This window comes from Ictalurus punctatus, chromosome 8, assembly GCF_001660625.3.
Source record: "Ictalurus punctatus breed USDA103 chromosome 8, Coco_2.0, whole genome shotgun sequence".
Classification (NCBI taxonomy): Eukaryota; Metazoa; Chordata; class Actinopteri; order Siluriformes; family Ictaluridae; genus Ictalurus; species Ictalurus punctatus.
The window spans coordinates 1,380,424-1,394,660 of record NC_030423.2 but is presented as its reverse complement, the minus strand read 5'-3'; the positions used below and the strand labels follow the sequence as shown (position 1 = coordinate 1,394,660).

General features: G+C 39.7%; 2 protein-coding genes across 3 annotated transcripts; one reads left to right on the top strand and one right to left on the bottom strand.

Moving 5' to 3' along the window:
• Window positions 1–3,260: 3,260 nt before the first annotated feature.
• LOC108269344 (regakine-1) lies at window positions 3,261–4,170 on the bottom strand. Its single transcript, XM_047157010.2, has 3 exons — window positions 3,980–4,170; window positions 3,546–3,663; window positions 3,261–3,437 (listed from the first exon to the last, which is right to left on the bottom strand). Exons 1-3 carry the CDS (start codon window positions 4,047–4,049, stop codon window positions 3,380–3,382), a joined length of 246 nt encoding a protein of 81 aa, XP_047012966.1. The 5' UTR covers window positions 4,050–4,170; the 3' UTR covers window positions 3,261–3,379.
• Window positions 4,171–6,055: 1,885 nt separating this feature from the next.
• Window positions 6,056–13,657, top strand: klhdc4 (kelch domain containing 4). 2 transcript variants are annotated; one of them, XM_017475163.3, is made up of 12 exons: window positions 6,056–6,292; window positions 7,005–7,096; window positions 7,193–7,271; window positions 7,369–7,467; window positions 7,591–7,727; window positions 8,586–8,678; window positions 9,262–9,424; window positions 9,702–9,780; window positions 10,333–10,541; window positions 10,672–11,083; window positions 12,259–12,393; window positions 13,243–13,657. In XM_017475163.3, exons 1-12 carry the CDS (start codon window positions 6,194–6,196, stop codon window positions 13,413–13,415), a joined length of 1,770 nt encoding a protein of 589 aa, XP_017330652.2. In that variant the 5' UTR covers window positions 6,056–6,193; the 3' UTR covers window positions 13,416–13,657. The 2 variants fall into 2 exon arrangements, with proteins under 2 accessions (XP_017330652.2, XP_017330654.2); XM_017475165.3 differs by having other exon boundaries at window positions 6,072–6,292; window positions 12,259–12,390.
• Window positions 13,658–14,237: the final 580 nt, after the last annotated feature.

The window sequence follows — 14,237 nt, the reverse complement described above, 5'->3', positions numbered from 1 at the left end:
TGATGATGATGATGATGATGATAAGGTTATGAAATGAGTAAACAGTGTGCATTTGAGTGTGTGTACGTGTGTATCTCAGTTCCTGTTTCATTCAGGACTTCCTGACCACACTGTGTGGAAAATATAGTAAAACTATAGTGTAGTAAAACCATGACAGGCCTTTAAACAAACAAACAAACAAACAAAAAGAATTAAAAGGTATATATTAAATGTATTCAAAATCAAAAAGTCAGCCACTCATGAGTAAAAGGAATATGGCAGTCACTTAAAAGACTGTGTTGAGTGAGATTTCACAAAAAAAAGAAAAAAACAAGTAAAAAAAAACACGTTCTGCTCATCAACTGGCTGAAACCAACCATATAGTGAAGCATGGTGGTGGCAGCACTGTGCTTTGTGGGCACTTTCCAGCAGCAGGGACAAGGAGACTTGTCAGAATGGATAAATACGTCCAAATATAGAGAGATTATTGAAGAAAACCTGCTCTTGTTTGCACACAACCTCAGACTGAAGAGAAGGTTCACCTTTCAACACGACAACGACTCAGAACATGCAGCTTAGACAATGCTGGAGCGGCTTCAGGACACATTTCACTGGCCCAGCCAAAGCCCACACCTGAACCCCATAGAACATCTGTGTAGAGAGCCGAAGACGGCTGTTCAATCCCTGTCCAATCTGACTGAGGTTCAGAGGATCTTCCAGGAAGAACGAGAGCATATACATTACCTTTATATACCTATACATATTACTATATATTACCTTGGGATCAGCTGGTTAAGATGAATTGGACAAACGACTAAGAAGTAAGTTTTGAAATATGCTCAACGGTAAAGGACTCGAAGGTATAAAATAGACAGACTATGCCCCGCCCACCCAGAGAGTATGCCCCGCCCACACAGAGAGCACAGTCAGTTTTACTCCTTCGTCTCCCGGCTGTAGCACCGTCCAGACGATCTCAGCTTAAAACCTATTCTTGATGAAAGAATGATTTTCTCTTAAATTCTCTGGTTTTATTTTCAGGCATTTTCTCACATCGCATGAAAGTTTCTGTTAATAAAATCACGCAGTGGTGCGATTATAACTTTATTTGAATAGACACTGCATTAAGCAACAGTAACATCATTAAGCATCATAATGAATGCGTGAACAAAGTCGAACGTGGTGAATAAATGGCTGAAGTTTTGAAGTTTATTGAGATGTGTGTGTGTGTTTCATCTCAGTCATGGCAGCCGGATTCTTAGTAGCCTTCACGAACACACAGACTAGGGTGCTTAGGCGTGGTAACACTGAAAAAAACACACATCGATACGATCTTATCTACTGTCATCTCATTAAAAATAAATGAAACTTTTTTTTTTTTTTTTTTTACATAAGTTCAATCATATAATAAAATGATCAGATACGCACATGAAACCTTTTTCGCGACAGTTCGAGCCTGTCTCTTTAACCTTCAGGATCTTTTCAGGAGGAATTTTGCCAGAGAAAAAGTCGAAACAGCAATCCTCAGGATGTGCAGGAGCAAAAGCTGAGTGAGACAGATGAGGTATTTCCATCAAATAGAAACTAATGATCAAATAAATGTGCATAAAATATCATACAGAAATTATTCAGCCTTCAGATCTTCACCTATGAAACACACGTTTTGATGTCATCTTACTACTACTACTACTAATAATAATAATAATCATCATCATCGTCATCATCATGATAATAATAATTATTATTATTATTAGTAGTAGTATTAGTAGTAGTCTTCTTTTTAACTATGTATTGCTCATATTTTACCATTAATTAATACTAATACAATTCAAATTCTTACAGAAAACTCAGATGAACTGAGTTGTACGCGTGTTTTATGCTTTATGCATAAGTCGCGTTACAGTATATACACTGAGTAGTCATTTATCAAGCCCGTATCCTATATAAGTCACTTTAAATGTACTGTACATGAGGTAATACCTAATAAACACCAAATTGAACTATAAACGTGTATGTGTGTGTGTGTGTGTGTGATATATATTGTATATTTATTTGAACTACATATACAACTAATGTTAACGACACATTAAAAAGTATATAATAAACTCACGCTGAGCGTCTGAGTAGAGCGCCATGATCAGGACGAAGCCCAGGACCAAAACCACACGATTCATCTTCATGTTCTCAGCAGGTCTCTGTGTGTGTGTGTGTGTGTGTGTGTGTGTGTGTGTGTGTTCTTATATGCAACATCAAATTGTCTTGAGTTGGGGGGGTATCGGTTCATTATAAGCCAATCGAGTCCAATTTCCACCGCCCCCTGTACATCTACACACATCCTCTCAACTCACCACTTCCTCTAGTCAGGCACGACAGTTTATCTAGAAGATAATAACTGATCGATATAATTATAACGCTCATCCTAGATAACACGTTCGTGCATTTAATAAAGTTTAACAACCAGCCGATTCACTCAGCACGCATATACAATGTGAGGGGTGGTTAAAAAAAAATATCTATATAAATATATAAATATATAAATATATATGCGTGTGTGTATTTTGATATCACTTTAAGTTGTAAAATTCCATTATATCTCGCTTGGTAAATCATTATAATCAGTATTTTCACATTCTAGCTCGGTATTTCATCGACGCCTGGTATTTGTTTTCAAAGGAATATCTTTAATGAAATGAAAACTTTGCCTTTTAAGTGCATTTGGAAGCACATTTTATTACACTGGATGTTTTTATTCATTCATTCACTGATCTCAACTTGTATTTTGTGTTTTGTGGACTCGGGAAAGGCATATGACCGTGTCCGTCGTGGGATCCTGTGGAGGGTGCGTAGGGCGTTTGGGGTGTACCCGACCTGTTATCATGGGTCATTAGGTCCGTGTAACCATCGTGAGGTCAGACTTGTTCCCGGTGAGCGTTGGGGTCCATCAGGCCTCCACCCTTTGTCACCAATCCATGACTTTCATGGCCAGAACATCTAGGCACAGAGAGAGTCCGGTTTGGTGACATCAGGATCACATGTTTGTTATTTGCAGATGAGGCGGTCCTGTTCATTTCATCGAGCACTTCCAAATCCGAGACCACGGTTCTCGGGGTTTTGTTCGGGAGTAAGGGGAGAGTGGAGCGTGAGATCGATAAGACATTACCGGCGGTCCGTATTACATCACTTTCAGAATCACAGTGCAGCCTAACACACGGAGGAAAGAAATATTTTCTCCTTTTTCACATCACAGTCATGTTCCGGTGAATAAATCATACGATTCACACAGCGATGCGTTATGACTTTATTTGAATCTGCATTGCGTTAAGCATCAATAACATCCACGACCATCATCATGAATGGTGCGTACGTGTTGCGTCTCAGTTGCGGCGTTAATGCGTACTGTAGCTTATTCGGTGACTTCGAGCTTACGGACACACATTGTGAGGAACTCATGAGTAGTAACACTGAAACACACGCATAAACACACACACACACACACACACACGTCAATACTCTCTCGTCTGCTCTCATCTCATCTCATTGAGAAGTGAATTTAATCGTCAGATACTCACATGAAGCCTTGCTGTGGGCAGCGTGAGTCGGTCTTTTTAACCTCCAGGATTGTTTGGGGAGGAATTTTGCCGGGGAAAAACTTAAAGCAGCAAGCCTTAGGCAGTCCGACAGCTTCAGCTGAGAGACAAAGAGAGAGACAAACTCTTTTAGTCAAACAGCGAGTCAATCAATCGCAGTGAAATGATTCTGCATTAAAGTCACACAAACATTCTTCATTCAGTTCTTTAGTTACAGTAATGAACCGATGACTATTACTACTAATATTGCTACAGAGCAATACTAAGGTACAGGTACTCATTTTAAACCTCCAAAATGACCTAAATGGGTGATAAAACACTTAATGAATGTAGATATCTACTGTGTATAACTAGTTATACTTTATATTTTGTTAATGTTGTACAACTACACAAAAAAAAGGGTGTAATAAACTCACGCTTAGCGTCTGAGTCGAGCGCCATGATCAGGAAGAAGCCCAGGACCAAAACCACACGATTCATCTTCATGTTCTCAGCAGATGGATGCAGATCGTCTCTTCTCTCAAATTTATTCTGATTATTTCAGGGCTTTACTGCCTCATTTCTTAGAAATGTTTACCTAAAGGCAGATCGTTTTTCCCCCTCCTCCTCCTGTACATCTACACGCAATCCCCACACCTCACCACATCCTCCACTCCAGGCTATCCAAACATCTGCTGGAGATCTATCGTCACGATTATCTAGAACATAGTAACTGCTCTATCTATCATCATTTCCACAGTAAACGCTGCTGTACAGCTTATAGTCGAGCGCAAAAGACGCTAACATATAAAGCAAGGTAGCTTTTTATTATCCCCATTATCACCAGCAACAAAAATGCTAAGATAGCAATTGTTATTTATGATTGCGTTACAAATCTGTGCCGTTTTTATACATAAATATAATGATAATAAAGTTTGACTTTTCCGACTTGTTGTTTTCTTCCCTCTTTGAAACGCTAATGGTTATAAAACCATTCGATTTCCAGTGAATCTTCACACAATAACCCATGATGTAATAAAATGTCATATGTTTGTTAGAATATACAAAGAAATCGTTTCTGGAAAGGTTATTTTGAAGCGTATTTTTTTTTTTTTTTTAGAACTTCTTTTGTTGTCATTGTTTTAGATTCTTAAATTAGATTCTTAGATTAGTTCTTAAATTAGAGCTGAAATGTTGACCTGTACTGCATATCAATCCATACACATTAGAACTATTAGTAATTATCATTGGTTTGTTTCGTATGTAACTTTAGAGACGGTCCCTTAATTTCCGCATATCTGCGAATACCGAACGTCCAACGTCAAGCCAACTTTCCAGTAATTTACTCCACAAATTGGTCATCTACCTACCAATTCTCACCCACCAGCCAACTCTCCCCATCACACAACAACTACCAGCCATGGAGGGTGAAGGCGAAAACGTATTTCCTCTGTGACATGTAAAAGCAGCCAACCACATCTTTTTGATCTGCGGCTAATAGTGCATCACACGGCACCATAACACACTCATATCGAAAATGCTGTCTAATTTGTTCTGCGTAAATGAACTCACAGATGCCCATGATTGTCTATTTTTACTGTGATTGACAGGAGAGAGTGAGTATGTCCCTCCCACCCTGTGAGCATGGGCAATTTTCTTCCCTTTTCTCACATCACACTAAAGTTTCTGGTAATAAATCATGCAGTTCGCTCATGTACTGATGTGATTATATAACTTTACAATTACACCATTCAGGATCGTATGCGGAAAGCGAAATCTCCTCTTTGTTTCATGCTGTTAATCCTTATGTGCCGTTTTGTCAATTTTACTAAAAGTGGAACAATATTGTTTTTAAAAAATAATGTTAACAAGAAGCCTATGAAACCTGGCTCACGCACACACACACACATTTAAAGATAACATTTTTTTAAAGCAGAGAAGACCTTTCTGACAATAATGAGGTGAACTTGACAGGAATGCTCTTTGTAAATATTAAACAGATGCACACATCCTACATCTTTTTTCATTCCACAATCCCCAAGTGTGTGAGGGATCTTGTGTGTGTACTTTGGCGATAGTATTGGCTATTGCTGTGAAATCTAAAGAAGTGGACTGTGCCATAAAACGTTGCCAACTAATGAATAAAGGTTACCAAAAAAAATTATGGTTTAGCTAAATCATCCAGCACATTTTAAATCACATTACTTCATAAAGTAAGGGATTTTATATTATATATAATGTTGAATGCTAATATGACATTTAGATTAGCACCCGTTTATAACAGCAGCATCTCCAGTCCACTAGGTGGCACTGCAACTACATTATGTATGGGTAAAAACAATCGCAGAAATAATGCTTTACGGTGTTTCTCGCTTTCTGGTCGAATCTTTACACATTTCATCGCTGTATTTTAAGAATTTTAAGTGTTTAAAATTGATTTAAACTTCATAGGTATGTATTTACTTGATGTTCTTTTTAAAATTGATCTGTCATTGCGGAATACGAGACCAGTTCGCGATCAACACAAAGAAGAAGAATCACCACCACCGAAGAAGACGCTTCGGCTTCCGGAAGTAGTCCTTTTAAAAGTCCCACGTGGAGGATATTTGGAGTTTGGCTGCGAATTATTATCTGTTTTAAAAAAATTTAAAATGGGTAAAAAGGGCAAGAAAGACAAGAAGGTAAAAGGTGCAGAAAAGACGGCAGCCAAAATGGAGAAAAAGGTCTCAAAGAGATCAAAAAAAGAAGAGGTGGGTGTGTTATTGCTAAATGCTAAAGCTTTATTTAGCTGCATGTGTTAGCCTATTAGCTAACTTTCAGTTCTCCAGCACTGCTTTAGACAAAAAAGGGGGGAAACCCCGGGATTTACTTTATTATTTTCAGTGAAAACTGGGTAATTAGAAATACAAATGTAAAACATTATTCACAATAAGAGACACACACATTTCTATGTTTACTATGAAATAAACAAACACCTTTAGAAGCGATTATTGTGGTGTTTTAACACTTACTGTTCATGTAAATTGAGTTCACTAAATGAAAAGAAAAATATCTTAAGATATTTAGATGAGCTAAATATGCAAATGACATCCCGCCCCTCCTTCTAGTAAGCTGTATTTGCATACAGGAGTACGATTGGCTGTTCTGTTTTATGATGCGATAACACTCACCTGTAGCACTAATTCACATGTTCCAGTAAGATTTTCAGCTCCTCTGTTTATTTAAAAAAAAAAAAAAAGCAACAATTTCACACGTTGATCAATCTGTGTACTGAAATGAATACCTCGAAAGCATTCCATAACGAATTCAGAGTTTTATAAAGTGTGTGAAACGATGCACTTTTTAACTTGTATGCATTTCAGAAATTTCTCGCTTCTTCTGTAAATGTATGGGTTTTTGGTTTTTTTTTACTCTAGAAATTTCTTAAAGTAGAAACTCAATTTCCTGTGTGTTTTGGATCAGGAGGATCTCGAGGCCCTCATCGCCGAGTTTCAGTTACTGGACGCGAAGAAAACGCAGGTTGTGGAGAGCACGTGTCCTCCTCCGTCTCCTAGGTACACGCTAAAAAAACAAGTTCTCCCCATGCAGGAACATGTGTGATGTGACTGTAAGATTGATGACGTGTGATCCGTCCTGTGTCCTGTGTTCAGGCTGAACGCGTCTCTGAGCGCGCATCCTGAAAAGGACGAGCTGATTCTGTTTGGCGGAGAATACTTCAACGGGAAAAAGGTCAAATGCAGGATAAGAAACTGTCGCTGTCACAGGAGAGGAGTCAAAATCTTTCTTTGACTCCTCCTCTTTTTTCCCTTCTTTTTTCCTCCCTCAGACCTACCTGTACAACGACCTCTTCTTCTACAACATAAAGAAGAACTCGTGGGTGAAATCCGACGTCCCGAACCCTCCTCCGCGCCGCTGCGCTCATCAGGTACTTTTTTTAAACATTTATGGAAGGAGTCTCCAGTGTCAGCGCTTTGTAACAGTCAGAGGTGAAGCCGTACTTTTTAAGTTTGTGTTTTCTCCGTGTGTGTGTGTGTGTGCGTGCGTGTAGGCGGTGGTGGTGCCCCAAGCTGGGGGTCAGTTGTGGGTGTTTGGAGGTGAGTTTGCGTCCCCTAATGGAGAACAGTTCTATCACTACAAAGACCTGTGGGTTCTTCACCTCAACACACACACCTGGGAACAGATCAAGTAAGAATGAGCAACACACACACACACACAGAGTTCTAACTGACCCACATAGCACACATGAGCACGGTCATCAAGCCCGCACGCAGATCGTTTGCTCCTTTTAAATGTTCTAGAGCATCGTGTGTGATTAGTGTCGGACATGGCGCCCCCTCCTGGTGATTTATTCACACTTCCACCATGTGATGAACAAGTTCCCTTCAGCTTTCCTCCCCTAATTACTGCGTCACCTTTCGGGCATCGTTTATTAGATTTGTAATAATCCTTTTTTGTTCTTTTATGTAGGATCTTGTCTACACTCATTAACTACCAACATAACAAGACATGCAAACACTTTACACCTGATACATTAAGAGAAAGACAAATATCAACACACTGCGCACCAAGACGATATAAATATATTACACCAGCGTGTAGAATACATCAAACTGATTGTAGCTCCACTCAGATTCACCCCCTCAGGCAAAGTGAGCAAAAAATTAGGAACATTTGAGAGCATTTTAAAGTTAAAACGTTGTTAAATGAGGTTTCATAACACGGTGAATCTAGAACATCCTAGTGGCTGACGGGTTTATTTATTCCTCCGTTGTTTATTAAAAAATATTGCGTCACGTAACTTCCCACGTAATCGCAGACGGTTTTCGGAGCTGTCGTCATTTTTTTACGTCAGCTTACAGACAACTTGCTAAAAACATTTTGATCTGCATGTTTTGAAACGTTCTAAACCACACACCTGTTGCGAGTTTTTTTTAAATAAATAAACTCTCGGTTTATTAATTAACGAATAAATCCGAATGCTGTTTTTATTGATTTATATCAAAGTGCAGGTCTTATTGATCACTGCGTTCATGTTGTGTTCAGGGCTCCTGGCGCCCCCTCTGGCAGAAGCGGGCATCGCATGGTGCTGTGCAAAAAGCAGCTGCTTGTGTTTGGAGGATTCCACGAGAGTGCAAGGTAGAAAACGTATTTAAATTCCTCGTGAAGTGCCTTGAGGCTGCAGAAACGTTAGCAGTTACAGGTTGTTTCTTTATTTCTAAATAAGCGAACAAATCCCAAACAAGAAGCAGGGTCAGGGTCAACAAACGGGCAGAAGTCAGGCGATGTCCAGGTGTGTGCAGTCAGAATGACTGTGAACATGAAAGAGTTCGTGATGGATGGGCATTGTAGTCCTCGGCGGCCATGTTTGTAGGCCACGATGCACTCTGGTTTAAAATTGGGGGAAAGATTTAACCCTTAATTTCACGCAAATCCGGTAAAACTCAGCACAGCCTCGATGGGAGTACTTTAGGCTTGGTGTTTGTATATAAAGATCATTTTATGAGCTGTTAGTACAGTGAATAATCATAATTAATAAATAATGCAAATTAAAGTTGAGAAACGTCAAGTCGCATAAAGAATTGTTTTTAGAATCACATCTAAAAACGTGAGAATGAAAACCGAATCGTGACACGCTTTACTGTTTTGAATTCTCTTAGCTGTTCATGAGCTGTTTAAACCTCTTAAGTCTCATAACCAGTCTCTGTGCGCATGTGTTTAGGGATTATATCTACTACAACGATGTTCACTCGTTTAACCTGGACACTTTCGCCTGGTCCCGGTTGGCCCCGTCTGGCTCCGCCCCCTCGCCACGCTCCGCCTGCCAGATGACTGCCACACCCGACGGCACCGGGGTCATCATCTACGGAGGCTACTCCAAATCCGTACGTGTTTTATGGTCTGATTTAATGCAAGGTGATTTATAAGAAAATGCAAGAATTTGTCATTTGTAAGAAAATGTTTTCATGTGAAACAGACAGAACAATTTGGGAATATATGAAGCTTATGAACATCGCTCGTACTGATGGCCGATAATTAATGCGATGTCGTGATGGTCATCTACACGTTAGATACAAAAACTATAGCAAACGCTGCTAGTGAGGAAAAGAATGAAACAGGACATGAAGCAAGTGCTGAAGGTAAACATTTCACTTTCACCAGAGAGCCAAGAAGGACGTGGATAAAGGGACCATCCATTCAGACATGTTCCTGCTGAAGAAAGAGGGCAAAGACGAGCAAGGTAACGTCCGCTCGTAATCCGGATTAAAGACGAGCAAAGTAACGTCCGCTCGTAATCCCGATTAAAGACGAGCAAAGTAACGTCCGCTCGTAATCCGGATCTTAATTATACATTTTTAAGATTTTACTAAGCTGAAACTCTGTGTCTCTGTAAATATAAACTAAACTAAAAGTACCGATGAGACCGACCAAGGCAGTGTTTATAGAACGGTTATAAATTACAGTAATAACAGTTAGAATTATAATAATAGTTGTAATTAATATGTAATTAATCCAGATGCAGTGTTTACTGAACAGTTATTATTGATATATAATGAATACTGACAGTGTTTATAAACACGTTTATAGAGCAGTTCGAATGAATAGTAATAGTGGTTAATAATAATAATAATAAGTAATGAATAGTAATAGTAATTACTAATAGGTTGTTATACATTAGTTACATTATATCCATTAGTTATAGAACATATATGATTAATGAAATTAAGTTATAATAATTAATGATGATGATGATGATGATGATAAATAATAATACCCGTGTGTCGGTATGTAGAGAAGTGGTCGTGGAGTCGCGTGAGCCCGTCGGGTGTGAAGCCTCCTCCTCGCTCGGGTTTCTCTCTGGCTGTGGGGCCGGCGGGACGAGCGATCCTCTTCGGTGGAGTGTGTGACGAGGAAGACGAGGAGACGCTGGAGGGAGATTTCTTTAACGACCTTTACCTGTACGACATCAACAAGAACCGCTGGTTCCCGGGACAGCTCAAGGTACAAAACGTCCTGCAGCGCTCTGCTCACAAGCCACCGTTTTATTTTCTTTACTTTTAATAATCGGACATCACATCCCCCTTTGAGGGCCTTTATCACTTGCATAATACTCGTTGTGTGTGAACGACAGGGGAGCAAGTCTGAGAAGAAGAAGCGCCGGCGGGGGAAGAAAGCAGGAGAAGATGGAGGACAGGAGAACGAAACGAAGCAGGGGAGCGGTGAAGCGGCGGAACAGCCGACGGAAATCGTGAAGGAGATCGTCGCCGAGGACGGAACGGTGATGACCATAAAGCAGGCGATTCCCGCGGCCCAGGAGAGCGAGGAAGAAGAAGAGGAGGAGGAAGAGGAGGGAGAAGGTGCGGCCGCTCCGTCGGTGGAACCGTGCCCGAGGTCGAGCGCCATGGCGGCGGTCAAACACGGGAAGCTGTATTTATACGGAGGCATGTTCGAGGTGGGAGATCGCCAGTTCACTCTGAACGACCTGTACTGCCTCGACCTGCACAAGATGGAGCAGTGGGAGGTGCTGGTGGAGATGGACCCCAGTACGTCAACGATAGCTTTTATAGAAGTTTACACAGGGGTGGGGCGGTACGACAAAAATATCATATTGTCGAAGGCATTTCTAGGATACACAATATACATCATGATATAAAAGTCATACATCACGTTAAAAAAAAAAAGTAAAAAATATATCACGATATCAATAATATATGATCATATCGCCCAACATTTACGTTCATATCGCTAGGTTTGGTGGGATATTCAATCTTTTGGGGCTTCTAAATCGGACACAATCCCGAATCTGAAGAAGAAAAACACACGTTTTTCAGAAATGTGAAATTCCTAAATGTTTCAAACATAATTAAGAGCACAACATTATGGCAAATTACATGCTAATCCCGCCCCTTCTCCACTTCATTGGACCAATCACAATCCATTCTGCCCTGAGAAATAAAACTCCCACAGGCACCACCAACAAAGCCAGCTAGCTTTGTGTTTATGTAAGATTACATAAATAAGAGAATTATTATTGGATGTGTGACCTATGAAACTAACCGAGAAGCAAAAACATCACGTATCGTACAGTTTACTGTGGGTAGATAAATATAAATATATCTGAAATTATTATCGTTTTACGGTCACGACACTTTTTATGTTTCTTACATAAACAGGACTTTATTTTAAGCTCCTGTTCACACAGAAATCATTTAAGAATTACACCAACTCCCAAATAACTTCATATCCACTACCGTATATATGCTCACTACATGGGGTGGAATAGAATGAACGCTATTTGAAATTCAGCCACAGAAACCTGACTAGCTATTAACTAGCAATATCACATTAAACCAGATCGTTTGCTCAAGTTTTTATTTTAATTTGTAAATTTCTACATAACTAAAAAAAAGTTTGTATTCACAGTACGTTTCCTACACTGAGTAACTCAGCAAAGACCATTCATATTAGTGACGTTATTAAGATAGCTAACAACGTTGTCTACTAGCTATTTAATTTTATGCTAGCGTGAATATTTTGAGGATCTAATTGCTAAACACAGCTACATGCCCCAGCTCTGCCTCTAAAAAATTAACGAGTGCTATTTAACGTACATCAAACTCGTTTATTGTGTCAAAGAATGTCAATTATCTTGTTCAGTATTTCAGTCTATGTGGAGGAAGTATACAAAATTTATTTATAAGTCCTGCTGTGGTTACAGAAACTCAAGAGTGGTTAGAAGAATCAGAGTCCGAAGACGGCGATGAGGACGAGGAGGGTAAAGCAGCCGAGGATGAGGACGAGGAGGAAGAGTCCTCTGAGGAGGACGAGGAGGAGGAGAGTGATGATGAAGGTGGTAAGACTTGAGAAAAAGGGGAGAAAAACAAACAAGAGTACAAGATATCCGATCAGATTACTTCTGAACAACTGGGCCTAGTTTATTAACGTTTCAATTGATTTTGTGGAGTATTTGTCTAAAACAAAGTCAAGGAAAAAGCAGACTATAAAAAAAAAAAAAAAAAAAAGATTTCCAGGGACTCTGTCCAGCAGGTGGCGTTAATGAGCCTCATGAATGTTTCTTAATTTGTAGAAAAGTCAGACAATTAGTTTGTCCAGTGAAACACAGTAAACACCACAGATTCTCCGGCTCCTCGGTGTGTAAAGAAGTCAGTGCACGTAGTCGGATCGTTTCACACGTGGTGGTGTTTACATAAAACTCGTACATAATATCTCATCACATGATCACTATAAGCGTTCTGTTTTACCAATATGACAACACAGAGTTGTTTATTCCTTACATGTTGGATGGATGGGATAGGGGACACGTGGCTATGAGATTTTCACTGTTAATGTCGGCGTCGAGCTCACTTAGTTATGAGTGTGAGCCAAATGAAAACTGTCATTTTTTTATTTTTTATTTTGCAGTGAGCATTAGAAGGGTCTACTGAGAACAGTGGACCAGCAGAACATTGACACATACAGTACATGCACATACTGTTCTCTAATTTATGTCACTCTTTTAAGGTTTTCGTTTGACTCCCCCATGGACATTTCTGATAAGTTCCAATCAAATTCTGGAAAATGTGAATAAATTATCGTGATGATGCTTTATCCACTGGAGGCTCATCAAAATGCAGTCAAACAGCCACAGGAAGGAAAAGTGTGATCCTTAACACTCGTGTCTGTACCGGCTTGTGTGTTGCAGAGGATGAACATCCCCCGGTAAAGCCCTGCGAGAGTATGAGTGAGTATCAGAGGCGGACCGAGGCGTACTGGCAGCGACTGGCTCGCTCTAACATGGGCCCCGACGCCAAGGACAAGAAAGTCAACAAAGTGGGTCTCGCCATGGCCAAGGTGTTCTTCGAGGATCAGGCGTAGAAGATGGTGTTTATAATGAGTGCGCGCGTGTGTGTGTGTGTGTGATGGAGAGAGCGAGTGTGTGAATGCTGAAATCTGTATTTGTTTACGTTCATGTCCGTGTGCACGTCGAAATATTACCTTTATGATATGTGTGTGTGTGTGTTTGTACAGTTATAAATGTGTGATTGAGTTTCAAGAGCAGCTTTTTTCTCTCTCTTCGACACATGAGTATTTCTGCTTGATAAAATGTCTTTATTCTAGTCTTGCCTCTTTTATTTCCTGTGTTTCATGATTTCATGTGGGAATGTAAAAAAATTTCTGTGTAAAATCTTTAGTTTGCGATAAAGCAAATGCACCAGGGTTTAACCTGCAACAAAAATGCTCCAAAATATAACAACAAACAAAAAAATCTATGGAAAAGCAGATGTGAATAGCCGTAGACTAATTCAAGTTAGATGAACTATTTTACACCTAGCTGTATTCTCACATTAGTCACTTTAGCACAAGCTCGCTAGCTTAATTTTGTGGCACTTTTTTGTTTTAATTTCGGTGAAAAACCATGCACATCTCACAGAGATATTTAGTCAGAAACATGCTAGCTAGTATTGGTTTGATGATGCTGTCATTAAAAGCACATTTTGATAGGTAAATGCTTAGCAGAGTCATCTATAATTTAAACATTCCCATGTTTTGTTTTAGCTAGTTCTTGCTTGGGTTGCTAAATCCAGCTAGCGTTATACAGTACACGATGGTGGGTTTTTTTTTAGCACAAACTAGCTAGCTTTTGTGGCTGCTACCAACTGGAGACCAGTATCTTGCTCAAGTTAAATTTAGTGAATA

Excerpts from the sequence above, each read along its gene's own strand:
- LOC108269344 (XM_047157010.2), bottom strand. The coding sequence starts at position 4,049 with ATGAAGATGAATCGTGTGGTTTTGGTCCTGGGCTTCTTCCTGATCATG. Across the intron at positions 3,664-3,979 it reads GCTCGACTCAGACGCTAAGC|CTGAAGCTGTCGGACTGCCT; the intron begins GTGAGTTTATTA and ends TTTGTCTCTCAG. Across the intron at positions 3,438-3,545 it reads TGCCCACAGCAAGGCTTCAT|TGTTACTACTCATGAGTTCC; the intron begins GTGAGTATCTGA and ends CGTGTGTTTCAG.
- klhdc4 (XM_017475163.3), top strand. The coding sequence starts at position 6,194 with ATGGGTAAAAAGGGCAAGAAAGACAAGAAGGTAAAAGGTGCAGAAAAG. Across the intron at positions 8,679-9,261 it reads GGATTCCACGAGAGTGCAAG|GGATTATATCTACTACAACG; the intron begins GTAGAAAACGTA and ends GCATGTGTTTAG. Across the intron at positions 9,781-10,332 it reads AGAGGGCAAAGACGAGCAAG|AGAAGTGGTCGTGGAGTCGC; the intron begins GTAACGTCCGCT and ends GTCGGTATGTAG.